At 50.4% G+C, this 17,483-nt stretch overlaps 4 protein-coding genes across 4 annotated transcripts; 2 read left to right on the top strand and 2 right to left on the bottom strand.

Annotated features, from left to right (window-relative positions):
- Positions 1–1,191: 1,191 nt before the first annotated feature.
- pex6 (AAA family ATPase peroxin 6) lies at positions 1,192–5,718 on the bottom strand (the record flags this gene model as incomplete). Its single annotated transcript, XM_058463521.1, has 3 exons — positions 1,192–1,666; positions 1,721–5,462; positions 5,529–5,718. 3 exons carry the CDS (start codon positions 5,716–5,718, stop codon positions 1,192–1,194), a joined length of 4,407 nt encoding a protein of 1,468 aa, XP_058319999.1.
- Positions 5,719–8,037: 2,319 nt separating this feature from the next.
- Positions 8,038–10,730, top strand: ace1 (putative C2H2 transcription factor (Ace1); the record flags this gene model as incomplete). The annotated part of the gene is made up of 5 exons (XM_058463522.1): positions 8,038–8,500; positions 8,567–8,817; positions 8,889–9,127; positions 9,208–9,492; positions 9,545–10,730. 5 exons carry the CDS (start codon positions 8,038–8,040, stop codon positions 10,728–10,730), a joined length of 2,424 nt encoding a protein of 807 aa, XP_058320000.1.
- An 807-nt stretch (positions 10,731–11,537) lies between these two features.
- Positions 11,538–14,593, top strand: N7508_005457 (PX domain-containing protein; the record flags this gene model as incomplete). Its single annotated transcript, XM_058463523.1, has 5 exons — positions 11,538–11,661; positions 11,768–11,997; positions 12,064–12,372; positions 12,433–14,301; positions 14,366–14,593. The coding sequence occupies 5 exons, from the start codon at positions 11,538–11,540 to the stop codon at positions 14,591–14,593; spliced, it is 2,760 nt and encodes a 919-aa protein (XP_058320001.1).
- An 857-nt stretch (positions 14,594–15,450) lies between these two features.
- On the bottom strand, positions 15,451–17,037 carry N7508_005458 (uncharacterized protein; the record flags this gene model as incomplete). The annotated part of the gene is made up of 1 exon (XM_058463524.1): positions 15,451–17,037. One exon carries the CDS (start codon positions 17,035–17,037, stop codon positions 15,451–15,453), a length of 1,587 nt encoding a protein of 528 aa, XP_058320002.1.
- Positions 17,038–17,483: the final 446 nt, after the last annotated feature.

Consider the following 17,483-nt stretch of genomic DNA (forward strand, 5'->3'; position numbering starts at 1 on the left):
CGATAAACAGGCACAGTCACTATTGGCAGAGAGCACCGAACACGGCCCTTTCACCCAATCACAGCCAGCGATACCGGCGGACGATCCAAAACCTTGGCATATCGCGGTCCGATGCACCCATGGCTCGTGGCGGCAGCCCCAGAGCTTGTCCCTGTTTGACTTTGTGATTGGCTAAGTATCCACTTGCTCTTCGACGCGGGGGAAGATGCAGCTTGGGGAAGTGGGCGATCTTTGGAGAGTGTGTGCTAGAAGTATTGTTCTATGCATAGTCTGTACGTCTCGTGTATATGTAAAGTCAATTCCGCCCTTGGCTGAGTCTCGCTGTGAGATTGTCCCTCGCGGATTTTGTCCGGTTTGAGTGATTCGGCCCGATATTTCTCTCTGATAGGGATGCGTATTTGTGGAGCGCGTGGGTCGGGCAAAACTTGCTATCTGGGGAGACAAATACTACTATGTAAGGATATCTCTCGTACACTGGGAGGGCTGTTCCTGGTTCACCGGGATGGAATGTTCTGCTGTTATCGGAACATACGCCCCTGGAACTCTATCGGGATCTGCAGGGGCTGAATATCGTCTCATTAGTGTTTGAACTTTTTTGGTCCATGTATTTGCCTCTATCTAGCCGCATATATATACGCTTTTTACTAGACATCTGGTCAGGTTATGTGGATAGGAGCTTGTAATGCTTCCTCTCTTTCAATGTCTTAATAGGATATGGCATAATAGTACTGTAATCCGACGGTGTGGCATATGAGATGTTATCATCCAAATGATAGACAACGAAACTGTTGATCTCAACCATCGGAGTCACCGAGATTAAAAGTAGTTCCCGAGACCATCAATTGACAGTTCTTCACCAGAATAAAATATGTCTGATAGCACTATCTTATTTTTAGAATATTCCATGGTTCCTTTCTTGCCACGTGATACCCAAGCCCTTATTTTGGCCATGAAGATAGTAACGCACCTATCTTACGAAGCTATGTCACGAACAGCCTCGGTCAATCAGTTCTAAATCACCAATAAACCATTCAAACTCATACCATGGATTTATACAACTAGACTAGAGGTATATATATATCGAAAGAAAATAATAAATACAAAGCCCGCCATCCCCGGCCAAAGAACCAAGGAATAAAAACGCTAGCACGAATCGAAAACTCAGCTCATGCTAAAATAATAAAAGCACATTTATTCAACCTCCTCCATAGGGTTTCCAAGATGACCAGTTCTCACAACATAATCATCCTCATCCTCATCCCCATCTTCACCACCCGCAGCTCCATCTTCCTCATCACCGTCGACATCATCATCGACATTCCCGTCCACACCACTGGATTTCCCCTTCTTACTGCCACTCCTGCCTTTCGCCTTTCCATTACTACTAGTCGTAGATTGTCCGCTAGGACTGCGGACCATACTGCCAGGCCACTGTTTCAGGCCTTTGATGCGGTCATGGATGCTGCCACTACCGGGTGCTTGGGTATCGCCATTCGAGATGGGGACGGGTGAAACTGTTTGTGAGGGGGTTTCCGCACCGTCCAGGTTGAAGGCTTCCATTGCTTCGGCAATTGTTTGGGCACCGTTGGAGGCCGGGTCTTGTTTTTGTTTGTCGACTGATTCGAAGGTTTGGCGGATTCTTTCGAAATGTTCGAGTTCTTTGGCGCTAGAGGGTTGTTAATATCTTTTTAATAACAGGTGTAAGGGAGAGGGTAAATACCTAACACTTGGCACGAGTTCTCCTTGGGCGGAGAGGAAGTCGTCTTCTGTCACTGTGACAGATACATCTTCTGGTGTTGCGAGATGGTCAAAGAACCAAGCAGTGCTGACAGGTCCATTAGGCAGACTCTTGATCTTGTCATCGACAGCCGTAGCCTTCCGTGTAATAGCCTTAAGCATGGCATCAGAACAAAGCGCGTATAGATCAGCACCAGTGTAGGTGAGAGGAAGACGTTCAGCGACACGGTCAAGTGAGACATCAGGGCTGAGAGCGAACTTCCGAGTCAGAGCCTCGAGGATAGTTGCCTGCTTTCTGTGGGTATCCGAGACACCAAGGTAGAGCATCTTATCGAAACGGCCAGGACGGAGCAGGGCTGTATCCAATAGATCAGGACGGTTGGTGGCACCGATGACGAAGACACCACCGCTGTTCTCTTCGCCGCCATTCATGCCGTCCAATTCTGCGAGCAGTTGACTGACGATACGGTCCATTACACCACCGCTATCACCCTGGTTACCACGCTTTGGAGCGACAGAATCCAACTCGTCAAAGAAGACAACGCAGGGACGGGCATCGCGGGCACGCTGGAATACACGACGGACATTGGCTTCGGATTCACCAATGTACATGTTAAGCAATTCAGGACCTTTGACGGAGAAGAAGTTGAGAGAGAACTCAGTGGCAATGGCCTTGGCTAGCAGGGTCTTTCCAGTACCCGGTGGTCCATAGAACAGAATACCACTACGCTTCTTCATGCCCTTGGCGAAGAGCTCGGGGCGCTCAAGCGGCAGCTGGATAGTCTCAATCAAAGCATCCTTGACATTGGTCAATCCACCAACGTCATTCCAGCCGACGTTCGGGATCTTAGGGGCACCGATGGAATCGGCGAAGTTTTTGCGTGCGGCTTCCACGGCAAAGTCGAAGTCTGCCTTGGTGACACCTCGTGCACCATCACCTCCTGCCAGCAGGACATCTCTGACAAAGACCTCTGAGCCGGATTGTTGCTTGCTGGCTTCAGCCAGGCATTCGAGTCGAGCAGTTCTCGCACCTGCGGCTCGTTCCACGACGTCGACCAGGTCTCCTGCGACGAGAGCGGCGGTCTTCAGAGCAACGGTGCCCAGCTCTACATCGGCAGCCAGTTTGATACTGCGTTCTGCGACTGCGTTCTTGAGAATGCCTTCACGCTCTTTCTCTTCCGGTGCACCCATCTCGAACTCGTGAGTAAACAGACCACGAATGCCCTCGGGGATGTTCTCAACGTCGGTGGTGGTGGCAATGACGACTCTGGCATCGTTCAAGATATCGGTCATTGCTGTCACAATGCGATCAGCGGTAAGCACTTCGATATGTCTGATCATCAGCGCTGTGCAGTTGGCTCCACAATGGAAAGCTCGCTCCGCTCTAGCCTTGAGGTATGCCTCAGTCTTAACGTCACCTCCATTGGCACCGCCTTCTGTCAGGATATCGTATGCATCAATGGGGAATGTGTGGAGACCAATGTCTGAACACGCCCGAGTTGCTACAGTTGCCTTTCCAATGTGTCTTTGCTGAGACCGGAGAAGGATGAAGACAGGCTTCATACCGAGCTGGATAGCGCGAGGACTAGTCGCAGCAGACATGAGATCCCGAATCCGCTGCTGCAATGGAGGGATAAAGGACTGAGGGGGCTCAGCAATGATGCCATGAGGAGCCGGTGCATCGGTGATGCTCTTTGGTACGGTCTTGACACCAAGCCAGTATTCCCATCCATTGTTCAGCACACCAGGAACTCGGCTCACGTCGCTTCCAGCCTGAACCATCCGAGTAGTTGCTGGGTCAAGGACAGCAACTCCACCCCATTGGTCTTCGCCTGTCTCCTCCAACTCCTCCACGGTAGTCGGTGCAACCTGTCCAACGCGGAACCAAGCAACACCAATTTTGCGGGCTCCCGCATTAACGGAATCGATATTCTGGCCGAGTCGGGTGGTGATATCTTCTTCTTGGTTGGCACTGTCCCCGCCAGCGGTTCCGGAGAAGACTGATCTACCGAGTCCTTCGTCGACACTGATGCCGACCAAATCGCCGCTTTTGAGGATTCGCCGGCGTGACTCGAAGTAATGCTTCAGTCCTGCAAATAGCGCTGGCTGAAGAACCCGATCCATGGAAAGAGGAGTAGACACCTTAAGCAGGGTAACTTCCTTTGCCAAAGGAGGGTTCTTGGCAGCAGTGTTCTTCATCTGGTGCAAAAGACCAGGCTTTGAAGAGGCGTTGGCTGCGGCAAAAGTCATGGGAGAGATCCGCAGGTACTTGGGGTTTTCAATGTTACCCAAAAGCAATGGAGGGACGAATACTGGGGGGGTCAAGCGGGTGGGTGGGCGTTGAGAGATGCTGGGCCGACGCTCGCCTGAGTAATTAATGGCATATCGCGGCTTAGAGGATGGAAGTCCAGAGAGACCAAAGATCTTGACTGGGCGCCAATCGCCAGAGTCTTCGGGGGAGTCATTGAAGCTTCCGAATTTGAGAGAAGCAAACATATTCAGCTGGGGCTCTTCGGTTGCTTCAATTCTGACCCAGTCGCCAGAGAAGCAACCAATCTTGGCCAGGGTGCTAATGTCTACAAAGACGAAAGAGTCGACATCCTCGTCATCGCGTGGCCGGGGGTGCAACACTTCATTCGGGACTTGTTGCAGGAGGCCTTCGACCTTGAAGGTCTTGCCTCCACCACGGCCAGGGCGCATGGTGGCCGATGTGAAGTTTGATGCCACTGATCCTGGGGTATGAATTCCATCTGTGCGTCGGCCACCGGCTCTTGGGGTTGCTGATGTTAATGAAGACATCACGCCCGATGCTGGCTGCGGCAGTTCAGGTGCACTGAGGGAGATCATGTCTTCCAAAGAATCATCCGAGGAGTCGCTCATTGACCCTGTCGATCCTTCTGTTTCCGACTCTTCGGCCGCCGATGTAGCTTCCATCTCCGTTCCGCTTTCACCAGGCTTGTCTTCTGCGGCAGAGTAGAATTGTTCGTTAGAGGTGTCATCGGCCTCATCTTCAGCCACTTGCTTAAGAAGGGTCGATCTCGGGGGAAGCGTTTGTTGGCCACGAATTCCTTGAGCACGAGCCTGGATGAGAACGATCTTGGTAGTGGGCATCAATAGGCCTTGCGAAACAGGCTCACAGAATGAAATTCGAGCAGGGGGCGGCGGCGCATAGGTGATAGGGTGCGGAGGAAGAGGAAGTGGCAGCACGTCTCCAGTATGTACAATATGCTGGGCTCCCAATGCCTCACGAACAGCTGCGGTGAGCCGCTGTTCGGCATCCGCTGCCGCTCTCTTCGAGCACTTCTTGGCTTCTGCGGTCTTCCCGGCCTTTCCCCATAGGCCATTGGGCCCTTGCGCATTCTGGAATCCACCACTAAATTTGTTCTGGACATCATCATGATTGCGAAGGAGATGGCGCTCTACTGTGACAATGATTGTATCGAGGTGGATTGGGGCGACATCCAATATCCGAATCTCTACGGACCGATGTGCCTGTAGGGAGTTGCGCGATGAATCAACCTTTCCCAGAGCTTGTAGGAAAGGTTGGAGTGAATCCGCTGACTCTGGGAATAGAACAGTCGAGTGTGACATCGGGACTGGCGACCTTTCTGTTGGCTGGATGCGTACTGGGAGTATCGTCCACGCTTGGTCCTCCACCGGGGTATACGTAGGCGTATGCGGGGCAATTGCAACATAGAGAACTCCATCGTCTGAGGTTGTGACATCTTATAGAGAAAAAAATAGAATTATTAGCCTTGTCATCGACAATGACCAACGGGCACAATACTCACCTTGGAGCGCCTGCTGTTGGAACAGGTCATTCGCTAGATCTTCGGATAAGATGCCGACCTTCCCACGCAGCTGAGGATCCAGCGCCAGACGTGCTGCGATCGGAGCCTTGTTGTTCAATCGCCGCTTTCCAGCTCTTCTTCTCCGTTGCCTCGGCTGGTGAGAGCTCTGTCCATATTGCTCGACGTCCATGGGGGCGGTGTCTCCGGTTGCCGTCGGAAAATGAAGCGGGGGTGATTAGGGGATAGGTGGTGAACAGCAATTGGAATCACTAAGTCATCCGGCCAGCAAGCTCCTGTCAGAGGATATACAGAATCCGGCTAGAGCTACTGAGGGGAGAAGATGAGTGGTTGCCGGATTCAGAATCCGGGGGAAATCAACACGCGGGCATCTCGGCACCGCCCGCCGTTCTGCCATGTCCCGAAGCCGAGGTCCAATCGGCCGTCGTTGGGCATGGTATGCTACAGTTTATTATAGTAGCAGAAGCACTTTGTGTAAATAATATAAGTAGAGCTTTAAAAATCCTATTAGAAAATCTCCAAAGTGGCTTCTACTTTGGCAATTTAGGCCTCGCAAGCGTATCTCGAGGTTATTGGTTAACGTTATTCCATGCCTGTGATCGCAATGAGCTTCCCCGACTTCATACAACTGACATCATTTGCTTGGGAATAAAGCTTTGTCAGTCTGCGCGAACCCAACTATAAGCTACATTTGTAGGGGTTTTCTTATTTTTGTATAAACTCCACGCTATCTAAAATTATAAGAATACATATTTCGGCCCCCAACCAGCATTCACACATGTAAAATATTGGAGTCAACTGGAATAGTTGACAGTCTCATCATAAGCTAGGCAGTCGAATTTATAGAGCCAGAAACACATATCGTCAGCTGTGACAGCAAAATGCGAGGCTGCCACATTTCCAAGGAATCAAATGCTGCTGACTGGTGTCCCGTCTTATCACAGGAATAGGCTGCCATATCAAATCCAAGGGCTAGAGTGATCAGTCAATGTGATCTAAAATGTCATTTAGAATGTGGTAGAGGATAACTTTGTCCGGGGCCCTTGCAGCTGCCCGATGCACAGTCAATTACAGGACTGTAGATGCCACAAAGACACAGGGCAAGGGGCTGCTTTTGACTGCGCCGGGGCTGGACAGGTGGGCTGTGCACTGGGTGAAATGGGGCGCAGTCGAACCACTACAGGTTCCAGGTCCAGCCGTGATCTGTAGATGTAGGCAGACAACAAAGCAACGCTCCGGGGCTTTGTCCACCGACAGATCTAGCCTGAGTTGGTCCGACTTGGGCCGTTTATTGGGCCGGAGGTGTTTGACCAGCGGTGACAGGCGGCTCAAGTGTGCTCAAATGCGTAGGTGCAGCTCGTATCCCGTATCGCGTATGCTCGTATTGAAAACAGTTGGAACGAGTCATCGTATGGGCCTGTGGGGGGAATGTGGATTGGCTGTTCAAGACCCTCTCTCTTGTTTGGAGGCCAAGACCCTAGACCATGTCGGGCGCAGCGCCAATTGTTCAGGGATTGTGGCATGATCCAACTGTAACCCGCACAGAGTACTCTGTAATGGGTGACGTAAATCACAAACGGGAAACGGGTAGAACGGGAGAAAATCACAGAAAAGTGTTACCTGAACTCAATGAGGCTCCGTCGGAGATGCAATGTCTCCGAGCCCGAGTTTCCAAATAAAGCAGCGGGGAACGGTAAGTTATACCCGCCAGCAAGGCTGGACCTGGTATTTACAGTACATCGTAACAATACTGCCCAATCAGCCAATCACATGACGCAGAACGTGCTCAGCCATCGCAGTCTTTGCCCTTTCGGGGTTAGCGTCTTCGTCTATCAGGCAGACATCCAACGCGCCATCAGAGCCTCCAGTTCTCTCTTCCTTGATCCGCTTATTCCCCCCCATCGCTGTCAAGTTTATTCTTTTATTCTTCGTTTCTGCCCTTTTGGTCCTCCATAGCTGCCTTCACGAACTTCCACTACCGCCTCGTATAGTGGGGCTGTCCGCCATTTCAGACGTTATCGCTCCTGATATTCAGATACTGGAAATCATCGCATCTTTAATCTGGGGTATCGTATTCTTTTGGACGATCGCCGTTGAAGGCTGAAATCTGTACTGGCTGGTTGTGTCAATCCGATACGCCTTCGACACCCGTTTTGAAGTATTCCGATCCCTCCGACACTTTTGGTTCAGGAGTGTATGTGCTCCCGGAAATTATCAGACTATCGATCGTGATAGATCTCCACCGCCGTGCGCCTCTTGAAGTGTGTTGAGATCCGTCGCTTTAGATCATCTAAGAGCAGTGGGGTGTGGTATATATACCATCGGAGTCAAACTCAGAGGCTTACTCTCTGACTCGACCGTACGTCACTTCTCGAATCATCTGGACACCGATCTATTGTGAGTCATGGAGCCAGCCAATCAGCCGTAATACCCTGCTCTTTCCTGTTGGGATCAATGTGCTAACGCCTGGGTTGATGCAGTACCGCCAATAATGTCGTCCGCCCAACCAGAGCCATCGCGGCTGCACCCGCGTCGCCGGCCCTTAAACACTGAACTTCCCACCCTGTCGACCGACTCTGCTGAATCTTCCCAAATGCGCCTGAAGAAAGGAGAGACCTTCTCTACTCCCACCTCGCCACCGTCCAGTGACAACGACCCGGTCTTGAACCTTCGCTCACTGCCTCGTCGTTCGCCCACATCCTTGGAAGCCATCACCGCTGCCGAGGAGCGTATGACTTCTATCCTTGGCCGTCTTAGTCTCAGCAACAACGAGGATAAGCATAAGAGTTCCGGAAACACTGTGCCTGATAGTGTGCGCAGAAGCTCTAATTCCATGTCGAACCCCGCTCCAACCGAGAAGAAGACAGAGCAAGAGCAAGACCATAGCCACGACTCTGACAGTGGCATTGGATCCTCTGTGAGCAGCGAAGAAGAGCTCTCTGATTCAAGCAAAGGTGAGTTCATTTACATTGTTTCCGGATTGTTCTCTTATTGAAGTTCCATGCCCTAACCAATACCAGACAATGGTATTCGCGATAAACAATCTGCCATTACAAAATCCATCGCCGCCTTTGATTCAGGATCCTCTTCCAAACGTCAACTAGGCCCCGCTGCCTGCAAGCAGATTGAACGTTATGTTCTAGTACCCATTCTCAAAGAACCTCGTCTCAAACCATTCCATCCACTCGTGCGAAGCATTCCTCAGCGAATTGTCAATAAGCAGATTGTCTGCCTGCGCGATCTTGAGAAGACCCTATTATGGTTGGCACCGGTAAGTTCAGATTCTGTTCTCAATGGGTTATTGGAGTTTTGGCGACTTATCTCTTTTTTTGCTTTATAAAGAAGTCGGCAAACACGCGAATCTCGTATCTCAACTTCTGCGAGTTCACGATTCAATGCTTGCATACTTCGGCGTCTCATCTTAACGACCGCGATCAACGACTACCTGCCGATCGCCCTTACACTAACGGATACTTCATCGATCTTGTTTCACAGGTCCGTCGATACGCCGCCATGATTCGCGCGGAGCGCGAACGGGTTCAAGCAACCCGGGGCGGTAAGCCCGAAGAGAAATCCAACCTGTATGTATTGCCCTTTGATCCCAAGGCACCGCTCTCGCCCCAAATACGCAGTCTCGCTAATTCGACATGTGACGATATAGTGTGCACCAAGCTCATCTCGAACATGGCGTTTCCAAGGATGGAAAGCCTCTGGAACTTGTTGTCATGCAAGATGGAAAGCCGATTTCCATGCTGACTGGCAAACCTTATGAGGTGGATTCTTCCGTCTTGTCTAGCTCTATTAAGCGCACCATCAACCTCGACGATGCCGTTGATGAAGGCGTTCAGCGCTCGATGGCTCGCCGCAAGAAGAATGCCCCTCCTATGGACATTAACCAGAAGTGTTCCCACTGTGACAAGGTGTTCAAGCGCCCTTGTGACTTGACGTAAGTCAATTATACTATTTCAACTCAAGTCGCCCATTCTGACTTCTTATAGCAAACACGAGAAGACCCACTCTCGCCCCTGGAAGTGCGAGGATACTTCTTGCAAATATTTCAAGGTTGGCTGGCCCACCGAGAAAGAGCGTGACCGCCACATGAACGACAAGCACTCCGATGCTCCCAAGCTTTTCCGCTGCGGCTTTGAGCCATGCACCTATGCCTCGAAGCGTTCGAGCAACTGCAAGCAGCACATGGAGAAGGCCCATGGATGGAAATATGTCCGATCCAAGAACAATGGTCGCAGTGGTAGCACTGGCAGCAAGCGTGATTCCTCTGTTCAGGCTACCCCTCAGACCCCCAGTGTCTCTACTCCCGCTTCCAAGGCCACCGACTTTGCTACTCCAATCACTGGCCCCAGCCCCTCCCCCAGTGACCAGACCTATAACTGGCCTGAACCCAACTTCAACTTTGCAGAGCCTCCTGCGCCTCATAGTGACGACTTCCCCTTGTTCGGCGAATCCCCGCCTTACTTGATGAATGATGTCAACTCTTTCCCAACCTCGATGAACTTGGATGGTTTCCAGGCTCAATTTGGGGCTGGTGATCCAAATGGTCTGATCCCGGCGCTGGAAATGCATCGCCAGTCCATGAACTCCATGTCTGTTCCTTCGTCCGAGTCTGTTCCCGACCTGATGGGACCTGTCTCGTTTGATGGATCTCCCCTTGCTGGAACTGACAGCATCAACTTCGACCTTGAGTGGAACAACCTGGAGTACCCCCTCAACGAGGAGTACAACGCCATGTCCATGCGTATGCAGGCACCTACCCACCCCATGGAGGCCATGAAGGGTTACTCAAACGAGTATGCCCAGATGAACAACAATCATCTGTCCTACGGCCTTCCCAACAAGGTCTCTGGCCTTTCTCCCGGTGCCCAGGGCAACGCCATGCTGTATTCCCCCGATTCCTCCAATGTCGGCGATACCCTCTCAGAGCGCTACGAGTACGCTCTCCAGCCCCAGGCTGGAAACGACTTCACTCTGTTTGACCCATCCCAGATGGGCCATGCTCCGCGCATGACGCAGACCAACAGCAACGAGGCGATGCAGTACCACCGTACCCAGCAGACCATGTTCCACTCCCTCAATGAGCAGCAGCGCGCTCTCATGAGTACGTGGAACGGCCAGCCCATCCAGGGCCACTACTTGCCCCGCGACAACATGGAGATGGATTTCAAGTAAAAGAGGTGGACCCACAATATGGCACCTTGTTTGCCATTTTTTTCCCTGTTCCCCAGCGACCCAGCGATGATAATAAGGCTCTACGTATTCGTATTCATATATCTTTAGTTAGTCCACAGAAATCTCCACGTGATTTTTTTTTCATCTACATGTCCTCCACATGTCCATGTCCATCATACCAATAGTTCTATAAATTGCCAGGTAGAGGTTGACGCCCAGGTGGTCACGCGGACTGAATAACAATACTAAGATCAGTCAACACCCTGTCAAGTCCATGACAGAAGCCGAGAACAATCCCCGCCTCATAAGGCGCAAAAGCCAGTAGGCAACACAATAATCAGGCTTGGCACTTGAAACCCACGATCTGATTGTAAGGCTCAAAAGCTAGTGGAGACAATAAAAAAAGCAGGCCGCGTCAGGAAAGCCGATCAGAATATAATAGTGCCGGGGCGCAGTTAAAAGTTCCAAGGTTAGCAACAGCCCTACAAACTGCAGGCAAGTCAGCGGGTGACGACATCTCTCATCTTCTCCGCCTCCTTTCCCGCTTCCCCATTCATTCACTTTCTCTTTCCCTCTCCAAGATTTGAATTAAAGAGCTTGTGTATTCCCATCGGCTTGTTCTAGCCGCTGTTGGTATTTCGGCGCCAACTGGCCTTGTTAGGCAGACGCATTCCCCTCGTTTTACGATCAAAACTATCGCAAGCGCCGCTTTACGTTGTCGGTGTTGATTTCGATTTCCTCCACGGGAAAGCATACTCAGATTCCTCACTCCTAAGCTCCTAAGAGGAGTGCCGATATCATTTCACAATGCCCGAATCACAAGCGTCTGATCCTGCATTCCAGAGCGGCAAGGGCGGAGATGGAGATGTGTCTGCGTCTGCGCAACCCGCCGCCCCGTCAGGCCAGATCCTAACTGGAAAGCAAGAACACTGTGAGTGAATCAAGAAAACAATCGCGATGGAAAGAGAAATGGAGAACGGGCCTCTTTCTGGCGTATATCTGCAGTTGCAGTTGCTGACTAGTGGGGTAACCGGCAGACCTTAAGCGCGAGCTCATTGCCCGACAAGTCCGCGGCGAAATCTCCGAGTTGAATTCCCCGACAGCATTGCAGCGATTCGGTGCGCCGTTTAGGTCTGAGTTTGGTGAGGTTGCGCCTGTTGACTCGGAGCTTCCTATTTTGCGGTATATCTTTGTGCATCATGTGCGGAATTTCCCGTTCTTAGACCAGGCACGGGAGAAAGAGTTTTGGCAGGATAAGTTGCAAATTGTGAGTTTCTTGGGTTCCTCTCAGGTTATAGCGGGGTGGTGTGCTGACTGGCTGTTCGCGGTATAGTTCTTGGAATCTTTCGCCAATAAACATGTCTCGTCCTCGGAGGATCGGTTGGAGGAAACAAAGCGTCGGAAGTTGGCTCGGAAATGCGAGAAGCTCGTTGAGTTGATGATGGTTTCCGGCGTGCCGACCGCATCTGGGTATGAAGAGCGCATTCAGTTCTCCGAGATGGAGATTGTGGAGCGTGGAGCTCAGGATTCGGGCTTGCTGGTCAATATGCCCGAGGGCAATTCGATAAATGGTTGGGAAGTGAATGTTGCCGCTGTTCGGACGACCTCTGTCAAGCGGACAATGCGATACCATCAACACGCAGTAAGCGATACCTCCCTGAGATCTTTTTGTTTCGACGATGTTTGCTTACAATCTGGACAGGAATTCCTTATTCGAGTTCGCCAAGATGGTAAGGACGATTTCCATGTTGGGAGGAGATATGGAGAGTTTGTTAAGCTCCATAAGAGATTGAGGACTGAAATGCCTGGCAAACATCTCCCTCCTCTTCCTCGCAAGAACAAGACCTCCACCTCGAGTTGGTTTGGGTCAAATGGCGATGACGATGCTTCTTCAGTTTCTTCTCTTTCCACACAAGGTACCAGCATGCCCGAAGAGCTCCCTTCCTCGCGCACCCTTGCCCCATCACAGGGTAGCGTTCGACGATCGATTTCACGAAGTTCGATGCGATCAACCAAATCACCCCGCGCATCAACGACCGATGTATCAAGAGAGACTGTGTTATATCGCGAGGAACAGCGTGTGTCGCTGCGCGCGTTCCTGCGCACAGTATTGCAGAATAAGCGCATTGCGGAATCCAAAGCCATGGAAGAATTTTTGACTGCCCGTTCCATCAAGTTGAATGAGGAAGAACATCTTGATGTTCAGAAGCGGAAAGCCATGGATGCGGTGAGAATTGAGGAGCAAAAACGCTTTTATGAAATCGCCAGGCAGCGAGCTGCCGAGTTGGACGTTTACATGGAGCAGTTCCGTCGGGATATTGTCGAGAGCAATGGATTGACAAAGCTCTTTGCCGAGATCCGAGAGAAGCCTTCTATTCCAGATCTCAGCCCGCAATATCAGAAGTTTGCTGAGTGGCTTCGTATTGAGGTTGCTGCGACGATTTACCACCTGTTCCTTGCTGAAGATAACTCTCCCGAACTTTTTGCACAGGCGAAACGGATTCACGGCCTCGTTCCTTATACCCTGATGAAGAATGTCATTCGTATTGCCAACCCTGCCGCAGTCATGTCTGGTGTTCTTGACCTGTTCATGGCTCAGCCCTTCGGTTCGCGGTCACTCCTGCAGCGCATCTTCTCCTTGACACTGAATGAGAGCATCAAAGACTTCCAGCGACACATCAACTCGCTGGCTGCCAAGGTCGAAGATGACGTCCTCACCAAGAAGCTTAAGGCCTTTGCAGACGCCGAGGAAGAAATCAAGAACGAGATTAGAGCAGAGGCTGTGGCCGATGACGTTGATCTGATTGTCGCCATTCTTCGCTCTGAACTCATCTCCCCGGAGCTCACACCAGAGCAGATTGGAAAGGTATTCAACGGCTACGTTGCCTGGAACTACGCCGTCGATAATGTCGACGTGGAAATGCAACAGGGTGCCCAATGGTTCGCTCACATGAAGCAGCTACTCAAGCTCTACACCCGCCAACGCGATAAGGCTATGATGCTGAGCATCGTTGAAGAGCCTGTCACATTGCAGCTTTTCCGGGATCTCTTCACCATCTTCTACGAACCCCTGGTCCGCGTTTACAAGTCTGCCAATGTATACAGCAGTATCACCGACTTTGCACAATTCGCCGACGACGCCATTAGCGTTATTGAGAGTGCCCAGCGCCAGGATGCCTCAGCTGATCCAAACCAGACAGTACAGGCCTTCATCGACCTGTGCGCTCGTCACGAAGCCAACTTCTACAAATTCATCCATGAAGTACACCAGCATGACAATGGTCTGTTCCAATCTCTGATGTCTTGGATCGAAGAAATTCTCGACTTCTTGCGCAATGGACCCGCAGGAGGAAAGATGGACATCAACGCCCTATTCCAAGGAGCCGTTGGCGTCGGCCAAGTCGATAAAGAAATCGCCCTGAACGAAATCAACGCCTTGATCAAGTGGCAGGAAGACCGCAAGCGCTGGCACTTGAACAAGACCCGCCAGAAGATGGCTGCTGAGGGTACAGGTGGAGATGCCATTCCCGGCACAGGCGCCTTCCGCAGTGGTGATTTCGGTCTTGATGAGGTATGTATTCCCACCACCCCGAGACTCACTCTAAATTGAACAATCATACTAACCAACTTACCAGGGCGACCTAGAAGACCTCACAATCTCAGACGAAGCATCCGACGCCTCAGACGAAGACACAGAAGACGAAGACATGGACGACCCCATCGCCGTCGAGCGTCGCCGCCGCACAAAGAAACAGGATCAACTCCGTCGTACAGCTGGTGAACCTGTTAAGCCGGAGGTTACTGAGATCCTTAAGCTGGGTGAACCATTTGTTGTCATGTTGCGACATGTGCTTGCGGATTAAGCTAGAAGCGCTGGAGCGAAAGGGATGCGGATGGAGATGTTTAGAGTAATTTCTTTTGCTAGCATAGTTCTGATCATGATACCGCCAAGATATGGCTTCTCTATGCTTTGCTTTTTTTTTATCAAAGATTTGATATACTTATACATATACCTTGCTTCCTTTTTGGGTTGAATTGTATTGGGTTTTGTTTGGCTAGGGTAGACGGTGCTTTGATAAATAAGTCTTGGAGGATTGATTTAACAAGTGAACATACACTTTAGATCTTTCCTTCTGGTTTTCATGGTACCGTAAGAAGGCGTTGCCTATTGCAGAAGCGAACTTATTGGAAAGGCATATCTGAAACAGAAAGATTACAGTACGTTTGCTTATCTCTCAGCCAGTTGTTCTTCCTTATTTCGCCCTCGCTTCTGGGTGCTGCCGTTCAGTCCGACTTGCTACTATTCTGGAGCAGCTGTCTACACATCCCGAAACAAGATCAAAGCCTTAAGCAGAGACGAACGAAATATCCAATGTGGATTCTTTGCTGCTGGTTCAATTATGCTGATTGCTCTACAATGGTGGCTCTTCTGTGTCAAAATTAATTATACCAGCGTGGAAATATCATTGGCTTCATAATAATCTTCCTTGCATTGCTTGCAAGGATTGAAACATCACGGGGGCAAAAGCCTTCGAAAATCTGGCAGCTACAACTGCGTATGTATACTTTGCGGCCGATGATGTTGTTTATAAGTCTGCTGGTCTCAAAGCGTATTCTGTTTTCAGATATTGTGTGGTTATGGTATCCATGCAGTTTGGAAATGACGGACGGCAGAGATGATGTAAAGGAAGGTGGTTGTTAAGCAGAGAGAAAACTGTCCTTATAAGAGATTCCCCAGCTCCGTATTCTTCGAATCAACAAAGTAAATCTGAAGCTCTCCCCCGGTATGCTGGAATGCTACCTTCTTCCAAAGCTCCAACACCTGTTCATCTGGCTGGAACCATTCGATGACCCTCCTCAATCCCGCCCAGCCAACTTGGTATTTTAATAAAAAGAGACCAATAAAATCCACATGAGACCAAGTGAGCTTTGCTACTCCATTTGCCACTGTGTACTTGAAAACTTGCCGTGGGTTATGGCTCCCGGCAGTGGCCAGAGTCATCGATTCCAATTTTGGCATCTGGAGGGCCGCCTGGCCAGCCGACATGTAAAGATTGTTGGCGAATCGCATGATGGTATTGGTTCGAAAGTTGTTGATCTTACGGTCTTCAGGTGCTGTCCATGGGAATCCGGGCTGCCATTCACGTTCATCAACGCCATTCGCGCCCTCATTAGCCTCGACGTCATCTTCTAGGCTTTCAGATGGTCTCTCAAAGAGCCATTGCCCAAATGGTGTCACTGGTGCGTATCCAACCACGAAAGAGGTCAAATGTGGCCAGGACGGGAGGCCAGAGGATTTGTCTTGCGAATTCAAGGGCCAGAAGAGCTCTGGCCCTATCACAGTCGATTCAATGTTCAGGTAGCTTAGATTCCGGGAAACTTCCCGTAAGTGAGTGCTTAACAAATCTGTCTCACCTTCTGCCAAAATGGGCGGGGGATAGTTGTGGTCACGGGGAGGATTGTATGCGAATTTTAGGCAAAGTCCTTGTATATTAGGAGGCACGCGGCGAAGGGCAATCGCAAAGTCTGAAAAGAGGCTTAGCATATCATGGTTGGAGTATTTCTGGTAGAGCTTATCGTCTCGAAGCTGCTTTCTCAATCCTTCGTCACGTTTGCATTCATCCACCAAATTCAGATCGAGATGGAATAAGCGTGGCAGTTTAGATGCAATCAAAGCGCACGATGCTGGCTCAATCAAGCGCCTTCCAGAGGTCCCCTTTATCTGGAGAGTAGTGACTGCATGGATTGATGGGGTATGGCCGGACTCTTCAAAGAATTTCAGGTAACGTCTGTTGTATCGGTCCCCAAGAACATCGCCCCCCCGTGATCTTGCGGCTTGAATCCGTTGCAAGAATACCTCCGGATCCTTGCAAGCGAGATCATCGCTCGGCGACTGTGCCTCGATAATGAGTTCAAGTTCAACATTGTCTGGCCAGGATGCCAGAACTTCGAACAAAGAGCTGATGGCTGTTCTGAAGATCTTATTGTTTCTCTGATTCTCCTCATCCGTCTCGTAATGGGCATTCGCTTTCTTGTCGTATGGTTCAAGCTCGACCAGGAGATCAATTTTCTGGATGCAGAACTTTCTGTGTGAATTTTTGGGTAGCTTTCCGAATAGCCGTTGGAATTCTTTAAGCCTGGTTGCAGTGTAGATGCGGATTGAACCGAATGTACACTCCTCAATGACTGCCTGCCAGCGACGGTTGACAGTCGCATATGGGGCTATGGGAGCTCTTAGGTCGTTTCCCTGCGGTTGAAGGGCATAGCACAATACCATCAACAACACCTCCATCGAGAGGGACTCCATAATGTTTGAAGTTTGGTAGTGGGAAAGTGAAGATGCAAAGAGACTTGGGAAAGTGAGGGCGTGAGAAGTGAAGACTTAGAGAGATTTAAGAAAAGTGAGACAAGAAGTCGTTTTGGGAGATTGGGCAAGAAGGTATCATAGCATTGCTATCTTCGGGACCAGGACGCATCCTCTGTTTCCTTGCCCGAGTTCATAGGCCTTTTAGTCTGCTGTTCCTCGTTGGAGGAGTCACTATACTTATTCTTCCCTCTCTCCTACGGAGGCACTCCTTTTGTTGTTTTCATAGTCCCCCAGCCTGATGCCTTTTTCATTTTTGACATGAAGCAGAGTGGTATACCACCACCCGCTTCTAGACAAAGCTCGAGCATGATTTCTGAGGCCTGTGTCTTTTGTACACAGCAGAATTTGAGCTTCAGTAATAAACACTATTTAAGAGAAAATTGGCA

Source organism: Penicillium antarcticum, assembly GCF_028974205.1.
Source record: "Penicillium antarcticum strain IBT 31339 chromosome Unknown utg000005l_segment0_segment0, whole genome shotgun sequence".
NCBI classification, from domain to species: Eukaryota; Fungi; Ascomycota; class Eurotiomycetes; order Eurotiales; family Aspergillaceae; genus Penicillium; species Penicillium antarcticum.